Below are 17,721 nucleotides of genomic sequence, written 5' to 3'. Positions count from 1 at the left end.
TAATGTGACCACCTCTCTATTTTTAACAGCCGATAGCTGCTCCCTCGTCGAATGTACATTAGTTACGAAAAAGATTAAATGTAAAGACAATCGATCTAAAAATTTGCCACAGCATACCTCACTCTTGCGTTTTATTTTAGCTTTATAGAACTTCTTTCTATGTTTAACACGAGGATTGCGCAGTTCCTTTTTCTTCTTGGCCGTAAGGCCTTTATTCTGCGAGATCTGTGGAATACGAATAAAAGTGGCGATCCAGTGATTAAACATTCGAAGACCACACAGTGACCGGCATATTCTACACGTAGTTCTCAAAACAACTTGTTTTACGGACTAACCATCCTTAGAGCCGGGCCCAGCGGGGGCGAGATATTTACTTTTTTAAACCCCAACATCCACCTACAATATCCTCCCTACTGAGTTGCATACATTTTCTCAAAGAATTACTTCATAGAATTTGTTTAAAGATCAATTATTTTCTGTTTGGAGATCATTTTATTAATTCTCATAAACTTTTCTCTTGCTTATATACTGATGCTGGTCGCTCCTGGGACTTGAAGGGCTTAAAAAATCAACAAACAAACAAATCAAAACAAAACAAAAACAAAGAATACAAAAGAAGGGGAGAGCTCCAGGCCGCATTGACTCTCGTACATCGAACCAATTACAGCAACATTTAAACGGCCGGCCAGTATTTATTGGTTCGAAAATATGTTCAGACCAATCAGATTCCAGAAGAAAGTGGTTCAGAAAGATTAAGCGCCCAAGGGATTTACCGCTCTTCTTGTGATCCATGCCAGTCATGATTTTTGCCCCGGAATATACCGTCTCAATTAGCTGCGGCCCCTGGGCAGGTCTCCGAGAATAAGTGAAGAAGGGTAGGATTTGTTGAAAAATTAACACATTTACCTTTATAGACGATTTTCTCAATTTTCCTTATCACTTTGGCAAAGATACCAAACCATTAAAACCCAAAAATGTACGGAAAAAATAAACATTCTTACCTCATATGTAATTCCCCTTTTTCCTTCTTCAACGTCTCCTTCTTCAATCTCCTGTTGTTCTGAAAATCTGCAATCAAAGTAAAATTAGCTTTGACTGAGCTATATCAACTAGTCACGTGGAAATAAACGGGGAACGAACAAGGCGCAGTTCATTATAGTTACTACATACCGGAAGGATTATCAAGGAAGCTAACCGGCACTCTTCAACAGGGGGGTGGGGGGGGGAGGGGGGTCGTCAGTGGAGGATTTTGGAGGGCCGTTGAGGAAAGTGAGGCTATGTTTACACTACTATGAACACTTATCCCATATGTGACTCTTCACTTTATACTCCGTCACAGAAGTCGCGCTTTATTAACCTTCTAACGTCTGAACAGGATTCCTATCCACTATGGTTTTCGTCCCGGCGCAATAGCTATCCGGCAGTAATACGAACACCTATCCGATATGTGACTCTCCACTTTAGACTACGTCACAGAAATCGCGTCAGGTTACTGAACAGTTCTTATGTGAGAACAGAATTCCTATCCGCTATAGTTTTCGTGCCGGCGTAAAAGCTAGCTATCCGGTACAGTGTGAACACCTATCCGATATGTGACTCTCCAGTTTAGACTACGTCACAGAAATCGCGCCAAATTAACCGTTGTAATGTGTGAACAGAAGCCCTAGTATCCGGGATGGTTTTCGTGCCGGCGCAATAGTTGTGTGAACACAGTCTAAACTTACCTAAAAGCTGCTTCTTTTGTCTCCTTTTTCCTTTTGTTTTGCAGCTTAACAGCTTCATAGTATTCCAACGGATCCATGACTTCTGTCTCAACTTCTCCTTTCCTTTTCCTTCTCTTTTCTTTCTTTCTTTGAGATAACGTTTCCTCCTTGTAAGTGATCAAAATTTCGTACATCAGATTGATTGATCAAATATATTTCTGTGACATCATACGACATTCAAAACAGTACATATTACCACCCACCCTCTACTAGGAATTTTAAATCTGTAACCCACCTCCACACCCCTCCCAGCTATAAGCAGGACTATTTCATACAACTGCGGTCGGAGATTATTTCGTTAGAGTTTCAGTAGTGTAGCTATTAATTCAAATGTCTTCCGCATTATCACAACTCCAGTCATTTGGTTTTCAGTCTTTCACGAAATGAAATAGGCGATTTACTCTAATTTCAACTGCTTTGACGATTGCACTTTGAAAAACAATGCGCTAGCTTTTAGAACGTTTGAAAATAGCACACAGTGATGCTACAGTAAAAGGAAAAGTCAATTTTCTTGCTGAGAAACAACGAAAATTAAAGACCAAACAAAAAAAGAAAAACAGAGAAAACGGGGAAAGCGAAACAAGGCAGCGTAACTATCCCTTCATTTTTTACCTTTTCTTCAGTTTTGGCCCTCGTAGAGCTTTCTTCACCCTCAACTTCGTCAAGAAGAGCCGACAATTTAACAGGATTTTTTGAAGGTTTCTTGGTAGTTATCTAATGAAGAGAAAAAATCGCAAAGTGTTTTTATACCACTGACACAGTGTATTACAAACGATCGGTAAAAGTGTTTTCACGGTCATGCAAAACAAACCAAGCGATTATACCAGTCTTAATGTTTTACACAAACTATTCAGTTTCTAGTGCTAATTAAATTTTAAATTCAAACACGCTCGATGCATCACTTCTTCTGATTAGTTGTGTTGAAATTGCTCTGATGACAGCATTTAGCAGCCTTTAGAATGCTTCTAGATAGACAATAAGATGAAACCAAGTGACTGTAGCCTTAATTAAAGGGTTGGGTGAACTTTCTCAAGATATCATCAATTTCCATAACAGTCATCCCCGAACGAAATTCAGTTCTACGAGTACTTGACCAAGATGTTACGAAAAGTCAGAAGTTGATTAGAAGACTAGAAAATTGCGTGTCATCCGCAGTCTTGGAGATATAAACGCTGTATCCCTTATAGAGGGAATTTGATCAGCGTTCAATGTTACATACCTTGCTTTGGACTGTATCTGTCTTCGACTTCTCTTGCACTGCTGTGAAGATGCGATAAAAAAAGAAAAGAAAAACAAATGCATAAAGCTGGTAAAAAATATTTTAAATGAGTTCTATTCCCCCTATGGTTTTTAAATGGTACTAAATAAGTAGAGCGAGCCTTAATGAATATATCTAACAAATCACGGTTTTAAGCCGGGACTTGCTACTCTCTTCACTTTTATATTACACAGTAAAGTTGGACTTAAGTTGTTCTTCATGTAATTTTACTGAAAGAAACAATCTGACTTCAGCCGATGTTACCTTATGCTAACCGTCTCGGATACGTCACCAAAATGCATTGACCGCAAAGGCCTGGGAAGACGCAGTACAGGGACTAGGGATAGGGTTAGAAAGTTTAAGTAAAAAAGGTTTTCTTCTCAGATTGAATTCAGGGCACTCGATGTCGTTGTCTCTGTTTACTTACACTTGCACAATGTAAGCAAACTCATTTTGGACTACTCTACAGTATAGGGTGCATGGCTATATCGTAACTAAAGTTAATTAGTTAATGGGGTTTCGATTCGTGAGTTTTGGTTTTTCTGTCCTAATATCGATTTTAATAATATGGGAAACTAAGACGTCATAGAAAATTCGGTCCAAAGATATAAACCGTACCATTTTTATTGAAGACCCGGCTTTGTGAAAGAAGTTCTTCGATCTCTGGCTTTAATTTTTCATCCAGAGGTTCGAGTTCTTTGATCAGCTACAAGAGAAAAAAAAAACCATGGTAGGCAGTTAAGTAGTAGTAGTTACAAAAAAACAATCATAATAACAATAAAGAAACGAATGAACTAGAGAACGAACGAACGATAAAACAACGCTTTAACTATTACGTCTGTGCCTTTCAAAACGCTTACCGGTCGTTTCGATACAAAGTCGCTTCAATACAAGTTGATTCAGTCGGTTTGTAAATAGTTTCCCCGTAGTTGGCCTATTCATGTCAATGTTTTTCTTGTTCAAGCGCTTACTTTAAGTGATGGAAATTTTTGCGCAGTTTCACTGCTCAAGTTTAGCATGACCACAGACGTGTTTCTCTTCTTTTCGACAATTCGACAGCGCAAAGAAACCCCTTGCGCTTGCGGTCAATAAATCATCCCGCCCCCGAATTTTAATTCAATACGCGCGCCTGACGATCTCTACAGAGAAAGTACGGGGACGGTGAACAGGCTAGCTCAAGTTCGTAACGAAACGACCGGTTTCCTTCGAACCTTTCAGGCAGCGGCAAACCTTCTGATACTGTACGAGTCTTTCCATCACATGTTGAAGCGTAAATGGTAACTCTATTAATCGCACTGCAAATTTGGTGCCTGTCAAAAGTGAGAACCCGTCCGGCTGGGCGAAAAATGATTTTGGGAATTTTTTTTATCGTTTTCATTAAAAGCCCATAATTACTACCCTGCATATCACATAGGACCAGGTTTTTCTAACAGAAAACTTTTTATAATTCAATGCTATAATTTGTTGTGCAAAGGAAGCGCGTGCTTTGATCGTTTTGGATATTGAATGAGTGCAAATTCTCTTGCAAAATTGTGAAAAACTGCAGAATTATAGGTTTAAATAGGGCAAAAAAGAACAAATACTGTCAGAGGTCCGTGTACTGTTTACCTGAGACGTGATGAGAAAAGGTATGTTTAAAAGGCTGGTTTACACGCCACCAGATTCGTCGCCAAGATTTACTAGTAAACTAAACTTGTCGAACACAAAAAATCCGGCCTGATTTTTATTTTGGCCTTTCTTTTAGACAGAGGAATGCAACGTGTAAATTGGCTGCCACCAAGGACTATCGTGGCGTATGTGTTTCTTAAAATTATATTTCGGGGTTGTCCAATTATCCAGAGTCTCTCTAACGGCCTAATCTACTGTGATCGAACATGATTGCTATTTTTCGGTGTACAAATAAGACTATTTAATAACTCGATGTAAAATTTGTTTCACTCTTGGACGGTCAAATTCTGATTTTTCTCTAAAATCACTCAGCCTTTGCCTCAAAAGTCAAATGAATGTGCCCTGATCTGTGGATTACAAGTTTATTGTTTGATTTAAACTATAAATTTATTAACGGGAGCTTCGCTCTTAGCCCTGGCTAAATCTATATATTAGAATCGGGATAAAGTTACCTCGCGCGCTACTGGATGTTTCGTGGAGGTTTCGCATGACTAAACGCCATGCAAAACATGTCGGGCGAAAGGCAATGAAAGCGTATAGAGATCGAGAGCATTTCTGAATATTGAAGCGAAATGAGTCGGCGCTCACCTGGGAAAAGGGAATCGCTCGACTCTTTGACAACCCGTGAATTCAGTTTAACTCGAAGTTATCGTAACCTCAGTGCTTTAATAAAATGAGAAATTTCGCCGGTCTATTGAAACCGGTCGTTTGTACAATAAAGCAAGTAGCAAGTAATATTCATGTACATGTAATTAGTTTTACAAATTTGAATTTTATTGTAGTTTTTTCAAGTTGTTAAGCGCTGTTGATCAGTGAATGTAAATAGCGCTCTAGAAGTTATTAAATTAATATTATAATTATTATAGGACGCCAAGTGTTATTTTTGTTGATAATTAAAGACTAATAGAAGAATAAATATCAAACCAGAAATTGCTCTCGTCAAACTGTAAATTATAAATGATCCTGAGAGAATATTCACTGTGTTAAGGATTTCCCTGCTGTACTGTAAGCTCTATACAAGAGAGGAAGGGCGATTCTTTTGTAATTTCAGTTTCGCTGACACAGCTTTAGCAGAAATTTCTCTTTAGTCGTTTTCGTCGACAAAACGAATAGCAATAAATTGCTCTCCGCGTTTTCCGCTATTTTTCTGCCTCAATTCGTGAAGGGCGCGTAACTCCGAGCGTGGGTCATCCACGCGGAACACATTCGCGCTATGTGATTGGCTGTTGTCTAATCCCCCTTGGGATCTGTGGTCTTAAAAATAACTCGAGACGAATTACCTATGGAATAGGGTGTGTATGGAGGATGCCTTCTCTGTCCCCTTTATCCTCTCTTGGGTGATAACCCATCTCTCAGCTTGTTTGGTGTTATCATCTTAGTCAACTTTCCCACCAACTGGAAATACCACCTGCTCACGGCACTTGGGACGATAGTAGTACTAAGTTTCTGTAGCGACATTTTGAGTGGTTCTCTGCAACTTTAAATTTGTCACAAGATCCCCCATTGGTGCCAAAAGTTTAAAAGACTTTTCTCATTACATATTCGATATAAGCAACAAGTTATATTGCTCGAAATTACCAAATTGTTAAGGCCATTTACAGTTACCTCGAGGAAGTGCCCGTAAAAAGTCCCGCAGGCGTTCAGATAGTCGAGTGCGGCGTGAAGTCAGAGAGCGAGGGTTAAAAAAGGAAGGAAAGACGTCACCCTCTCGCTGTTTTTGCTGCTCACATCTTTTTGCGACGTCCCCACAATCTGAACGCCTGCAACAGGCTGGTAAAAAGAATTAGCATGCCACTGTGCATGCCCAAACTCAGGAAGGCATATTTTTGCGCCAGGAATAAAAGGCAGCGTACTGTTGCTCGTGATGATTTTGGTATTCAGTTTGCCATTTTTGGATACCTAGTCTACCTAGTTCCCGTAGAAACCAAAACACAGCTCGTTAAACTCTGTGACTTTCTTGAAATTGCATTGTAGGTGATGATCTTTGCTGCTGTTGCGGCAGTGCTTCTTTTGGTCAGTTCTTGTCTGATAGCTGATGATGCCAGGAAATGGAACCACATTTATGGCGGTTATCGCCCATATGGTTTTTCAGAAGATAAGCTGAGAGCAGCAGCGGTATGTAGGAAAATCAAACTACAGTGAAACCTTTCCTTTGTGACACCTCTATTAAATGGACACCTCTATTTAGGGGACACAAAATTTGGGCCCGGTAAAATGTTCACTTAATCTTTGTATTTGTTACGTCTATTGAAGGGACGCACACCTATATTCAGGAGAAAGGGACTTTTTTACTCGGTCCCGAAACCTGGGTTTAACTTTCATTCACCGCAGCGGATTCCTTAGCACTCAAAAAGTTATTATTGACCACAACTGAAATCATTGACAAGTTTAAGTAAACACGAGTCGGCATAATGCAATGGCGACAGCTTTCAAAGCGTGCACTATCTTACTTAAATGGATGTATTGCACTTGTTGGAATTCAACACACACTGCCTCGCCGAGATAATTTAATCATTATTTTTTATACATGATCTAGCTGTTTGAAATAATGACTGCAGCAGATGCTGAGGTAGAATAGAAGAAAAAGATTTAATTTGTTGGTTAATTATTAACAAACCCCAGCCCAACCTCCATTCAGGGGACACCTGTGTTCAGGGGACACTTACCTTGGTCCGGTGGTTGTCTTCTGAATAAAGGTTCCACGGCACATTTTGTAACGTCAGGCTGACTTTATACAAAAGGGAATGGGAGAATGCAAAACGCTATCACCAACCTTAAATTTTGGTACCTTGAATGTTAAAAGCGATACCTAGACATGCAAACTTGGGGATAGGGTGTTCACAAATCCCCGCCTCTCCAGCGTCATAATGATGTCAAATTACGTCATTGAGTCAATCGCGTTATGCCAAGATGTTAGATGTGATGAGTAAACTATGGGTTCCTGTGTGAGTGCATTATTCTATGCAATTGTGGTGGTTGTATCATTTGAGCGGTTTTGAAGTTATACAAAGGAAGGAAGGAAGCAGAAAAACGTCCGCTCAAAATAGGGTTAATTCGCATTTAGCAACAAGCTGAAGTGGTTTTTATACTTAAAAATATCATTTTAAGGCCAAGGTGGTCATTTTGGCTAGAAAATACGGTTTGAAAAAATTTTTCTTAATTCAAAAATTCTCTTCTTAATTCAAAGTGTTAAAACACTTTGAGCGGAACGCCATGCAAACCGAAAGCTGAGCGTTTTTTAGGGGTTAAGTCCGACTTCTAGGCTCCATGAACTTTTCGATGCAAGGGTTCAAAACGGTAAAAAAAATTATATATACTGAGTTAAGGTCGCAACCACCAACTCTTGAGTTAAACTTTTATGCTACGCTACGGGAAATTGCTGAAGAAGTCAGTGCCTCCAAGGGTTCAGTTTCTTCAGGCTTCCTTAATTTTCCAGACTCCAATATTGTAGGGGCCTCTGTCAGTTCCTATGGAGAATGTTCATACAGACACATGAGTTCGAAATGTTCTGTCTGTCTGTCTGTTCTGTCTGTTCTGTTCGGAAGTCAGCCAAGCGCGGTCATTGCACGCGTGCTGAACAAGAATGCTGTATAATGGTAGACTAGAAACAATAGACAACTCCCAAAGCACAAACTCAGCCAAAACGCTAAAAATCTTCAATGTTTACTCAAGTTCGGGCTTATAGAAGATAATGTCACAGTTTTTCAATGACCATGAAATTCAGAGTCCGGGTAGTTAGTTAATCAATTGTGGCCCTGAAAAAAATTGAAGGAAAAAAAACTACGAATTTTTAAGAAAATGCTTTTTTCGTGAGAAAGACTCTTAAACGCTGACAAACGTCAACAAATAGCGAAAACTATAATTTCTATATGTTTGCTTTGCTCGAAATCGCGCGCATTTACAAGGCACTAAAACGTTTTGCTGACTTGCAAGGACCCATCTGTTATAAGGATGCTCAAAATAAAGGGATGAATCTCACAGTTTATTAGATATAATCCGTGTAAAGTTTGCTTATCATTTTCGCATAAATTATGACCTAAATTTGGAAACCGCTGAATTTCTCGAATTGGGTCTTTGCGATTTTGGTGAAACTCTGTTCAGCGCAAGGCACTATTGCGCGCTATGTGTAGCCGAGAGATTTTCACGAAAAAATGCCTGCAACAGCAGATTTTCGACTCAGACCTCAAAGGGGCGTGGCATTATAACCACGTGACATTTACTCCGATCGCCAAATATTTTATGTTATATTGTAGATTGATCTATATTTTATCCATTCTATGTGTTAGACTTACGATAAAAGTAAAGGTGGGGATACCAGAGAGCTTCAAAGTAGGAGGGTACCCCCCCAAAAAAAACTCACGAGTCACCTTAAGACTGGAGTAAAAACTATTTTGACCACTATGATAAAGGTCAACAGATATTTTTAACGATTGTTTAACTATAGAATTATCATCTTTTTCTTGGAGATAGTTTAAGTAATTAAGTATCTTGTTATTTATATCAATGATCAGAGGGAATCTGCCAAGTTCAGATCTGCATGCAACATTGGATGACTTGTTATGGACTTCTAAATATCGTTTACAGAAGTGTAAATGAGTTTTTTCGATTCCGGAGTTATCCCATGACTTAAAATCTGATTTCACAAAGGCACCCCAAACTTCACTATTGTAAGTTAAAATCGGTGAGATCATTGTGTCAAAAATTTTATTTGCAAGGGAGGGTTTCAGTTTACTAAAATCAGTGTGGCGTCTTAGGCTAAATAGAGCATGAAGGGCTTTTTGTCCAAGATGTTCAAGTGAGAGTGTAAAATTTCCGGGAGACGAGATGCGAGTCCCTAAGTAAGTATAGTCTTTTACAATGTCTATCATTTCATTGCCTATGTGAAAAACATAATCACATTTCTTTGTGCCTTTTTGGAAAACCATTATTTTGGTTTTCTTGGGGTTGATTTTAAGCATCCAGGAGTTGCAATATGAAGACAATTTGTTTAGGCAATTTTGTAGTGCAAGGAAGGATGTGATCAAATGTCACTCATTCCAACTGTGGCTCCTAATATTGTTTGGTCAACTGTTATGACATATTTGTTCCTATTTAGGTATTTTTAGTCCCTGTGGTAAATGTATGATGAAAGGAGAACAGGTTTAGTTCAGAAAGAACAATATAGTGTCGGGATTGTATCTAAGTTCAGTGATCGATCGGACGAGTACCAGTGTTTTGCCTGTGGCATGGTCCTAGACGAAAGCGAGAAGCGAAAAGTTTATTTTAATTTTCACTGACCGCGAGTTATGTGAACATGTAACAGTGATGTAACGAGGCACCTACTGCTTACATTCAAATAAGGTTTGCTCGTGTGAATTGTTTTCGAGCGTCGATAAACGTTCGGCAAGTGGCACAAGTTAACTGATCGAAGTTAAGTCGGCGGTCAACAAATACAGTATTTGCCTCTCTTTGCAATTGTCGGACCGGCCTCTCTAAAACCGCAGACCGCTTTAGCGCCAGTCCCCGCCAGCTGTGTCCGTTTCACTTGATTGTTTGGGCCTGAAAAGAAGGAGTCATAACATCGCGTATCAATAGACCTTCTTAGCTTCTATATTTTGCATTTCAAATTAAGACCACGTGATGCTCTCCTGGGAATTTGCCTTTTGTCTTTTCACAAATTATGTATACATACATGTTCAAGTGGATGCACGTGTATATGACGGCATTTGAAAGAAACAGTTCTCTGGGGTAAGAGAGAGCAAAATATACAGCTAGCTTTAAAGGTCTATTGCGGAACCGGCGTGATTAAAGAACTCCTATTTTTTTCTTTTGTGAACTCTTCCATTTTAACAAATAAAAAAGTCAAACGGATCTACATTTAATGAAAAAAATGAATTCTTGCTACTGATCGCGAACTCTTCAATTGAAAAATTGTGATGTTTGTCAGAATGCGCTCGAAAACTCATCACAATCGGCACACCCACTCGCAAAACAAATTGTACTGAATGAAAACCATGGCATGGCGCAAGCCTCTTTAAGACGTAACTTCGTTCCCAGGGTTCTCTCCCGTCACGAACGAGTAAGACACAATCTTGGGAACGAGGTTGGTCAAACCATTGGATTTATTTATTTTTTGTCACAAGCAACTTGTACTGCCATTTTCTTAATCCACTATACTCATCACAGGCTTTTTATCGCACACCTAAATAACGTCAACCTCGTCCCCAGGGCTTTTCCCTTAAAAAATGGGTGGGGCGGGAAAAGGCCCTGGCATCGGCTGGTCACGTGTCCCCTCGTACACCCTAAAATCCTGGGTGTAATAAATTAGCGCTATGTGAAATGCTAAAATTATGCGTAACTTCACAGCGTGCGATCTTGGGCGGCCTCTTATATCTCTTGACGATTAACGAAAAGTTTTACAAGATTTCCTTTTTGTCACCGATACTGGCCATGGTAATTTTTTGCTTTCCTCCGATTTCTATGAAGGGGACAGGAAGTAACATTTGTAAAACTGCCGTTTACAGAGCGATATAAATGACAGACAAGCTAACGTACATGCATAAAGTTTGTACTGGAAAAGTCCGCTTTCTCGACTCTTCTGATATCTTCTTTTATTTCTTGCGAAGTGGGCCTCCGTACACAGCCTAGTTCTATTCACCTTAACTATCAGCCATATCATAGCGACACGCGTTGGTTTAGACTTATGCACCTATCAATGTAAATCCCGTGAGGGGGGAGTGCGGGCAAGGGGCGGGGATTTGATGCCTGAGACTATCCCTCTGTCGGGCTTTTGATCGTGCGAAGCGACCCCAGGGTCGGGACATTTGACTTTGACCGACAGAAGCCTAGTATCAATTCAGAAGCGGTTACCAAGTCCGTCCCTCGAGGCTTTCTGAAAGTCACGCTTTTGGAGAAAGGTATGAAGTTAATAATGTCTATTTTGAGAAAGGTTTTATCTTCAAGTTCCCATCTGATTGTAAAACTCGATTGAAATCGAATTCCACCATGAAAGTCAGAGGATTTTTTACGGGTGACTGATCCGACCTGTTCCGACATGTTGAGCAGATGTTATAAAGCATTTTACGTTTCATTAATATTATAATAGCACAGTCAATCTTCCTGGAGTGATTTTGTTGTTCAAAATAGGAGATGCTATTGGAGAGAGAAAATACTTAATTACAGCGAGTAATTTAACGGAGCTTACGTTAACCATAAATAAAAGTAGTAAGAACGTACTTTTGAAATATTCTTGTTTTATATAGTGTTATAGTATTGTTTGTTTAGATTTTTTCCCCTGGGGAGGGGGCTTTTTTGACACTTTTGATCAACCTTTCGTTTCCCTCCCTGGGGAATTTGATCAAAAAGTTTCAAAATTTGTTAAATCCTCACCCCTTGCCCGCACTCCCCCCTCACGGGGTTTACATTGATAGGTGCATTATCCTGTATGACCTGTATTTTTAAAAAAATCATTGACCTCTGCGATCAAACGACTGGCAACAAAGAAAGACTTGGGTCTATTTAAAATTGACAGAGCTGTAGTTGATTCCAGTCGATCAGCCAATCTTCCCTTTGATATAAGGAAAATCCTTTGTACTTATCCTCGGAAGAGAAAAGATATCAGAGGTCTTCAAATTTTTTTAGATCGGCGACCTGTCATCGTTCCTGGCTGGAGGGCTGACTTACATCCGGTGCGGAGATTTGTTTGTTTCATTGTCGGGTTGTAGAGAAGACTAGACTCCGTAAAGCATTTTGATGAACAATTCTTTTTCATTAAGTTCAATTTGTTTAAATTCACTGCAGATCCTGGAGGCCCGCATTTTTGTTTAACATTGGACAACATCACTTTCCGCTTGATCGTACAGTAATTCCACAGTCACGATGAATTTCCGGCCAAGTACTAGTCGATAACAGCTTGTCTCAACTCTGAAGAATTTGACATATTTTGTACGTGACAACGTAGAGCCGGTACGCCCTTTCATAAACTTGTAGCATGTGAGTAATGCACAGTCAAATGCACACACGCGAAAATATTGACACAGTTCGCGATGTTATTATTTTCCATTTTTACTCCATTCAACTTCCGGTCGGCGCAAAATCAGCGGGTTGCATATAAATTAGCTTCTCAGGAATATTTAGGTTGTGCACGTGACCAGCCGATGCCAGGGCCTTTTCCCGCCCCACCCATTTTTTAAGGGAAAAGCCCTGGGGACGAGATTGAAATAACGTGTAAATGAACAAACTCACTCTAAAAAAGGTTTAACTCCTAGTTTTTGTAATTTTCAATGCGTAGAATAGTAGCCAGACAACGAAACTGATGTAGTTATTATCTGATGCATAATAAAGTGTACCTTGCTAAAAAAGGAACTGGCCAAGTCATGTTATTTTGAAACGATTTGTAACTTGTCGTGCTATTTTGCATTTATAATTGGTTTTAGAGTGGCTTGCGGTGTGAAATATATGCACTAGACGATGCCGTAGTTCTTTGATGTCAGATTCAAGTCTTCCGTGAGGGGTGTTAATGGCAACTCGACCGCTCAGAAAACTAAAATAATACCAGTGTTTTTCAGCCAAAAAATTACTTTCCAGACATTGCAAAACCCTTAGTGTAATTCTTTCTTAACCTGCGTACAGACGCCCTCCTCCCCTCAGAAAAAAAATCTGGGAGAGAGTCTCTCTCCCTGATTTTTCTTAGGGGAGGAGGCGTCTGTACACAGGCTATTTTTAATAGGCTACTTGGTGGTGGGGAACCCCATTAAAAAAAATTTGTGCAACGTACTAAAACATTAATTGAAAACAAATTCTTGAAAACCTTGTCCTGCCATGTCCAGTATTCCTCGGGGGGTTTGAAAAATTGACCCTGTTTATGATGAAAGTAACCTAAAATGCCTACCCTAAATAGGAAAAAGGCCCCTTAGATGCTCTCGGGCAGTCCTTAGTCGTTTGTTCTTCGAAGATCGTCACGAGACTTCGGCCATCTTCCGAAAATCTTTGGAGTATTTTCGGCGCTGACAGCAATCACTTTACTTAAAAGGTCTGAAAAATCGTGGCTGAATTCCGGATTCTTGGTTTTCCAGATTAAATGCTAAATAGTAAAAGTTTATACCCTGTTTAAGTCTCAGGACATACCTTGGGTAAATAAGGGGATGACAGCACCTCCCCCCCCCCCCCCCCCCAATCCTTCCCACACCCGCCAACATGATCTCGACACCGAAATGACGATTATCGTTAAGGTTAGGGTTAGGGTCAGGGTCCTCAAAATGACGTCATTTTGAGGCAAAAGAAGAAATGACGATAATCATTTCGGTGTCAAGGTCATGCTGCACCCGCCGCGCCCGGCGTTCTTTTAGAGTCGAGCCAAGCGTAACCTGCGTTCTTAATTTTTAACCCTTATGTCTGACTTCTAACTTTGATCAAGACTGGAGATGATTAATTTTAATCTAGTCTTGACAGAGTGATCGCTTGCGGAAACCATAAAACAAGGAAAAGACCAGCCGATAATTCGCAAAACTGGTCCCAGTCGGCCAAGTTTAGTTTGGAGTTCAAACAGGCTTTCAGAATGCGTGAGAATATTTGTCGTAACGAGAGCGTCAACTCAGACTCGTTTCCAGGGCTCTGTTCTTGGAGATCCATCCTGAGAACTGAAGATCATTTGTTGATATAACTGTTTGTGCTTTGTCTGTTAGAAGTGCAGGAAGTGTTTAAGCAAATTCGTGGAAAAAAGACAGACAATAATAGAATTACATACCTTCCTATTTTACTAGGAAATAATTGAAGCTGCGTCACTGTTCGGATTCCGAACATGAAAAAGATAAATCGCAAATAGCAGCAGCCTTCTTTATTGTTTTCCCAGTTCCATCATCCTCAATGGTTGCTACTTAAGAGTATGTTTTCCTTTTTCCTGTTTGATAAGACGTTAATAAAGCGGAGATCGTCTAAAAGCTCAATATAGCTTGATTGATCTCCTGCCTTGTAATAATGTTTTAGGTTACGTGTCGGAATGAATGCATAGTAAATAAAGGCACGTTACGTTTCATGCAGTGCTTGCACCTGACGGAACTGATTTCGCAGAAGTGGCATGACTTCCGGTAATCGGTCGATGTTAGATTTAGATGAGTTCGTTATCTATGCAAAGGCAACTGTAAAGACTATGATCTAATTAGGCAGTACCCATACAACTTTTGCAAAATAGCATATAATAATTCAAAGTAGGCATAGGGGCGGAGGGTTCTGTGAGTCAATAAGTTCCGGTTTTAGTTCTGAGAAAATACAACAATTAGGATCACGCTTGCTCTGTGAACGTTTCTATGACGTCATGAGCAGTTTTAGCAGCTCTCTAGATCAGCAACGCCCAGCCACAAAACATCCATATATAAATCCTGCTGGTGCGTTTTGCAGTGTTACAAAGCTAAAGTGATCCTCTTTTGGCATAGGACATCATACAGCATAATAGCCGCAAAGATTAAGGTAGGCTAAGCTATATATTTCCTAAGCTCTTATTTGACTTACAAATATATCAACTTTTTCTAAGTACAACATGTCAGTATTGATATACATGTACTAACTATTTTACTGCAACCGATCTATTTGGAATATCGATTTGAGCAATTGTCATATTCCGCCAATATCGTGTATATATGTTCACGCTAACATGAAATGTTGCTAAATGTAGCTATAAATGTTCGCAAGTTACTACAGCACGAAGTATGCAACTTCGCGACTTGAAGTTGGATATGTTTTCAAAAATACTTTTTCTGAGACTGATTACCCAACTGAGAGTGTCTAAATATCGGGCTACATAGAGGAAGAATGGGCAAAAAAATGCCTTTCATTTCAGACATGCCACACTTGTTGAAAGTAACAACAAGTAGATACTTTATTATGTTTGCGTCGTTGGGAAAATGAACCGTAAACTGAGATAGTGAGTCACACGGACTCGCAATGGAAACATCGATATACAACAGAAAATGATTTCGCAAAAGTGGCAAAAATGAAACAAATTACTCTGAATTCATCAATTTTATCCGGAATACTGAACATAGGCGTGTAGCTTCCAAATTTAGGATAGAAAATCATCATTTAAAAATAGAAACTGGAAGATTTACAATTCCCAAAACTCCCGAAGACCTTAGAATCCGTGATCACTGCAACCTAAATTTGGTTGAAAATGAACTGCATGCACATATTATTTCACTGTGATCAATATAATGATTTGAGAAAGACTCTTTTTATTAAAATTAACGACCGGATTACATTATTATTTGAGCGTGGCCCAAGAGAAATAGAGTAATCGAAACGGCTTGGTTTGAAGCAAAAGTGAAATAGGCACGCAATACGTGCTAACGTAAACACTCCAAGTAAACAAGCGAGGCGAGGCGGATGTCTGCCATGCGAACGTCATTCAACAAGACAAATTCTCCTTCATCGTTTTTGTAAAGTAAACCAAAATCCATAAAACGTATCTTCGGAATCTCACGCAAAATGTAGTTTTTTAAATCCTCAACACTCCCGGGCGGATTCATAAAAAAAACTCTGCTAGTACCTCCAATTTGAACTTGAAGCTGCATCACCATGTTGACACATGCAGACTTTAAAAATAGAATAGGCTCCCACGAAAAACCTGAAAACTTAGTCAGTACGTGATCAAAACATGTTCGTACGGCGCCAAAAACGTTGTCAATTGCACGACAGAGACTAACCGAAAACGTTTCATTGGCCAAAACTGACAAGTTGAAATGTTAAACTACGCGCAGAATTCGTCGTGCTTCAAGGATGGTAGTAACCCGATGATATCGGTTGTTTACCATTTACAACGAATTCCCGGAAATTCCGGTTGGGATGTAAATGGTAAACGTTTGTTTGGTTCGTTCCGCGGGAAAATTCCAGGGACAAACGGAAATTCTGAAAAGGTAGTCCCGTTTTCCCGATTTGGACGTCCCAAACGGAAATTGGTTTACCATTTACAAGTTTCTTGAGTTTCGTACTAGTTTCATGTTGTAACTAGAATCCAGTCTAGCGCGGCGCGACAATCCGGAAATTTTATGCAAATGGTAACGGCACGTACTGTTCTTACCACAGGCAGCCCAAGCTCACGTCACGTGAAAGGATTAGATTAATTATTAGCGGTGTGCGAGCCGGGACGTGACTGTTCAACGAAAGCGGTATTGGGTTACATGGCGGCCGTGAATTTATAAAGGATTTGTATGGGAATCCACGTTATAGATTTAGGAAGATAAATACTCGTAGAAATTCTCAATAAAAAACGTCTTACCTTATTTACATGGTGTGTTCTTGCTTGCTGTGTGGTTATTTTCCCGATCCGGTGCGATTTTAGCGATTTTTTTCATTTCTGAGTTTCCACTACTAAAGAGAGAGCAAGGCCGAACACTTCCAATCTGGACAGCCCGCCGAACGAAGCCAAAAATTCCAGGTTAAAATATCCCCACGGCCAAAATTCCACCGCAGGATCCAACTACAAAGGTTAAACTTTCATTTCAACTTTCTAGCCACGCAATCGCATCCCTGTGAGCGACGCCAGGCGGCAGTTTGTTTCCCCGATGAAACAGTAAAACGTTGGGCCAGAACCGCGTACAAATCCACCACGACACAACGACCGTTGAAATCGGCTTGGTAACCTCGTCACGTTGACAAACAAAGACTCACGGGGTACACTAACGCAAATTGCAAATTTGCAATTTGCGTTAGTGTACCCCGTGAGTCTTTGTTTGTCAACGTGACGAGGTTACCAAGCCGATTTCAACGGTCGTTGTGTCGTGGTGGGTTTGTACGCGGTTCTGGCCCAACGTTTTACTGTTTCATCGGGGAAACAAACTGCCGCCTGGCGTCGCTCGCAGGGATGCGATTGCGTGGCTAGAAAGTTGAAATGAAAGTTTAACCTTTGTAGTTGGATTCTGCGGTGGAATTTTGGCCGTGGGGATATTTTAACAGCTGATTTTAACCTGGAATTTTTGGCTTCGTTCGGCGGGCTGTCCAGATTGGAAGTGTTCGGCCTTGCTCTCTCTTTAGTAGTGGAAACTCAGAAATGAAAAAAATCGC

The 17,721-nt window shown here is 40.0% G+C and overlaps 2 protein-coding genes across 3 annotated transcripts in view; one reads left to right on the top strand and one right to left on the bottom strand.

The window, feature by feature from the left end:
- Positions 1-4,282, bottom strand: part of LOC140927359 (something about silencing protein 10-like) — a 4,769-nt gene extending 487 nt beyond the window's left edge. The window contains exons 1-7 of one of the 2 annotated variants that reach the window (XM_073376991.1): positions 4,252-4,282; positions 3,640-3,727; positions 2,983-3,023; positions 2,376-2,477; positions 1,725-1,870; positions 1,002-1,068; positions 118-225 (exon numbers count right to left, since the gene is read on the bottom strand). In XM_073376991.1, the coding sequence (XP_073233092.1) occupies positions 118-225; positions 1,002-1,068; positions 1,725-1,870; positions 2,376-2,477; positions 2,983-3,023; positions 3,640-3,727; positions 4,252-4,278 (579 nt within the window). In that variant the 5' untranslated portion in view covers positions 4,279-4,282. The remainder of the gene's footprint in view (positions 1-117; positions 226-1,001; positions 1,069-1,724; positions 1,871-2,375; positions 2,478-2,982; positions 3,024-3,639; positions 3,728-4,251) is intronic. The other variant, XM_073376992.1, reaches the window with a different exon arrangement.
- Positions 4,283-15,002: 10,720 nt separating this feature from the next.
- The window catches only part of LOC140927355 (uncharacterized), a 28,151-nt gene continuing 25,432 nt past the window's right edge, over positions 15,003-17,721 (top strand). The window contains exon 1 of the mRNA XM_073376984.1: positions 15,003-15,132. The gene's annotated coding sequence lies outside the window, so the exon portion shown is untranslated. The remainder of the gene's footprint in view (positions 15,133-17,721) is intronic.

This window comes from Porites lutea, chromosome 2 (genome assembly GCF_958299795.1).
Source record: "Porites lutea chromosome 2, jaPorLute2.1, whole genome shotgun sequence".
Taxonomy (NCBI): domain Eukaryota; kingdom Metazoa; phylum Cnidaria; class Anthozoa; order Scleractinia; family Poritidae; genus Porites; species Porites lutea.
Note: the sequence above shows the minus strand (reverse complement) of the source record. Positions and strands in the feature narration are given on the sequence as shown.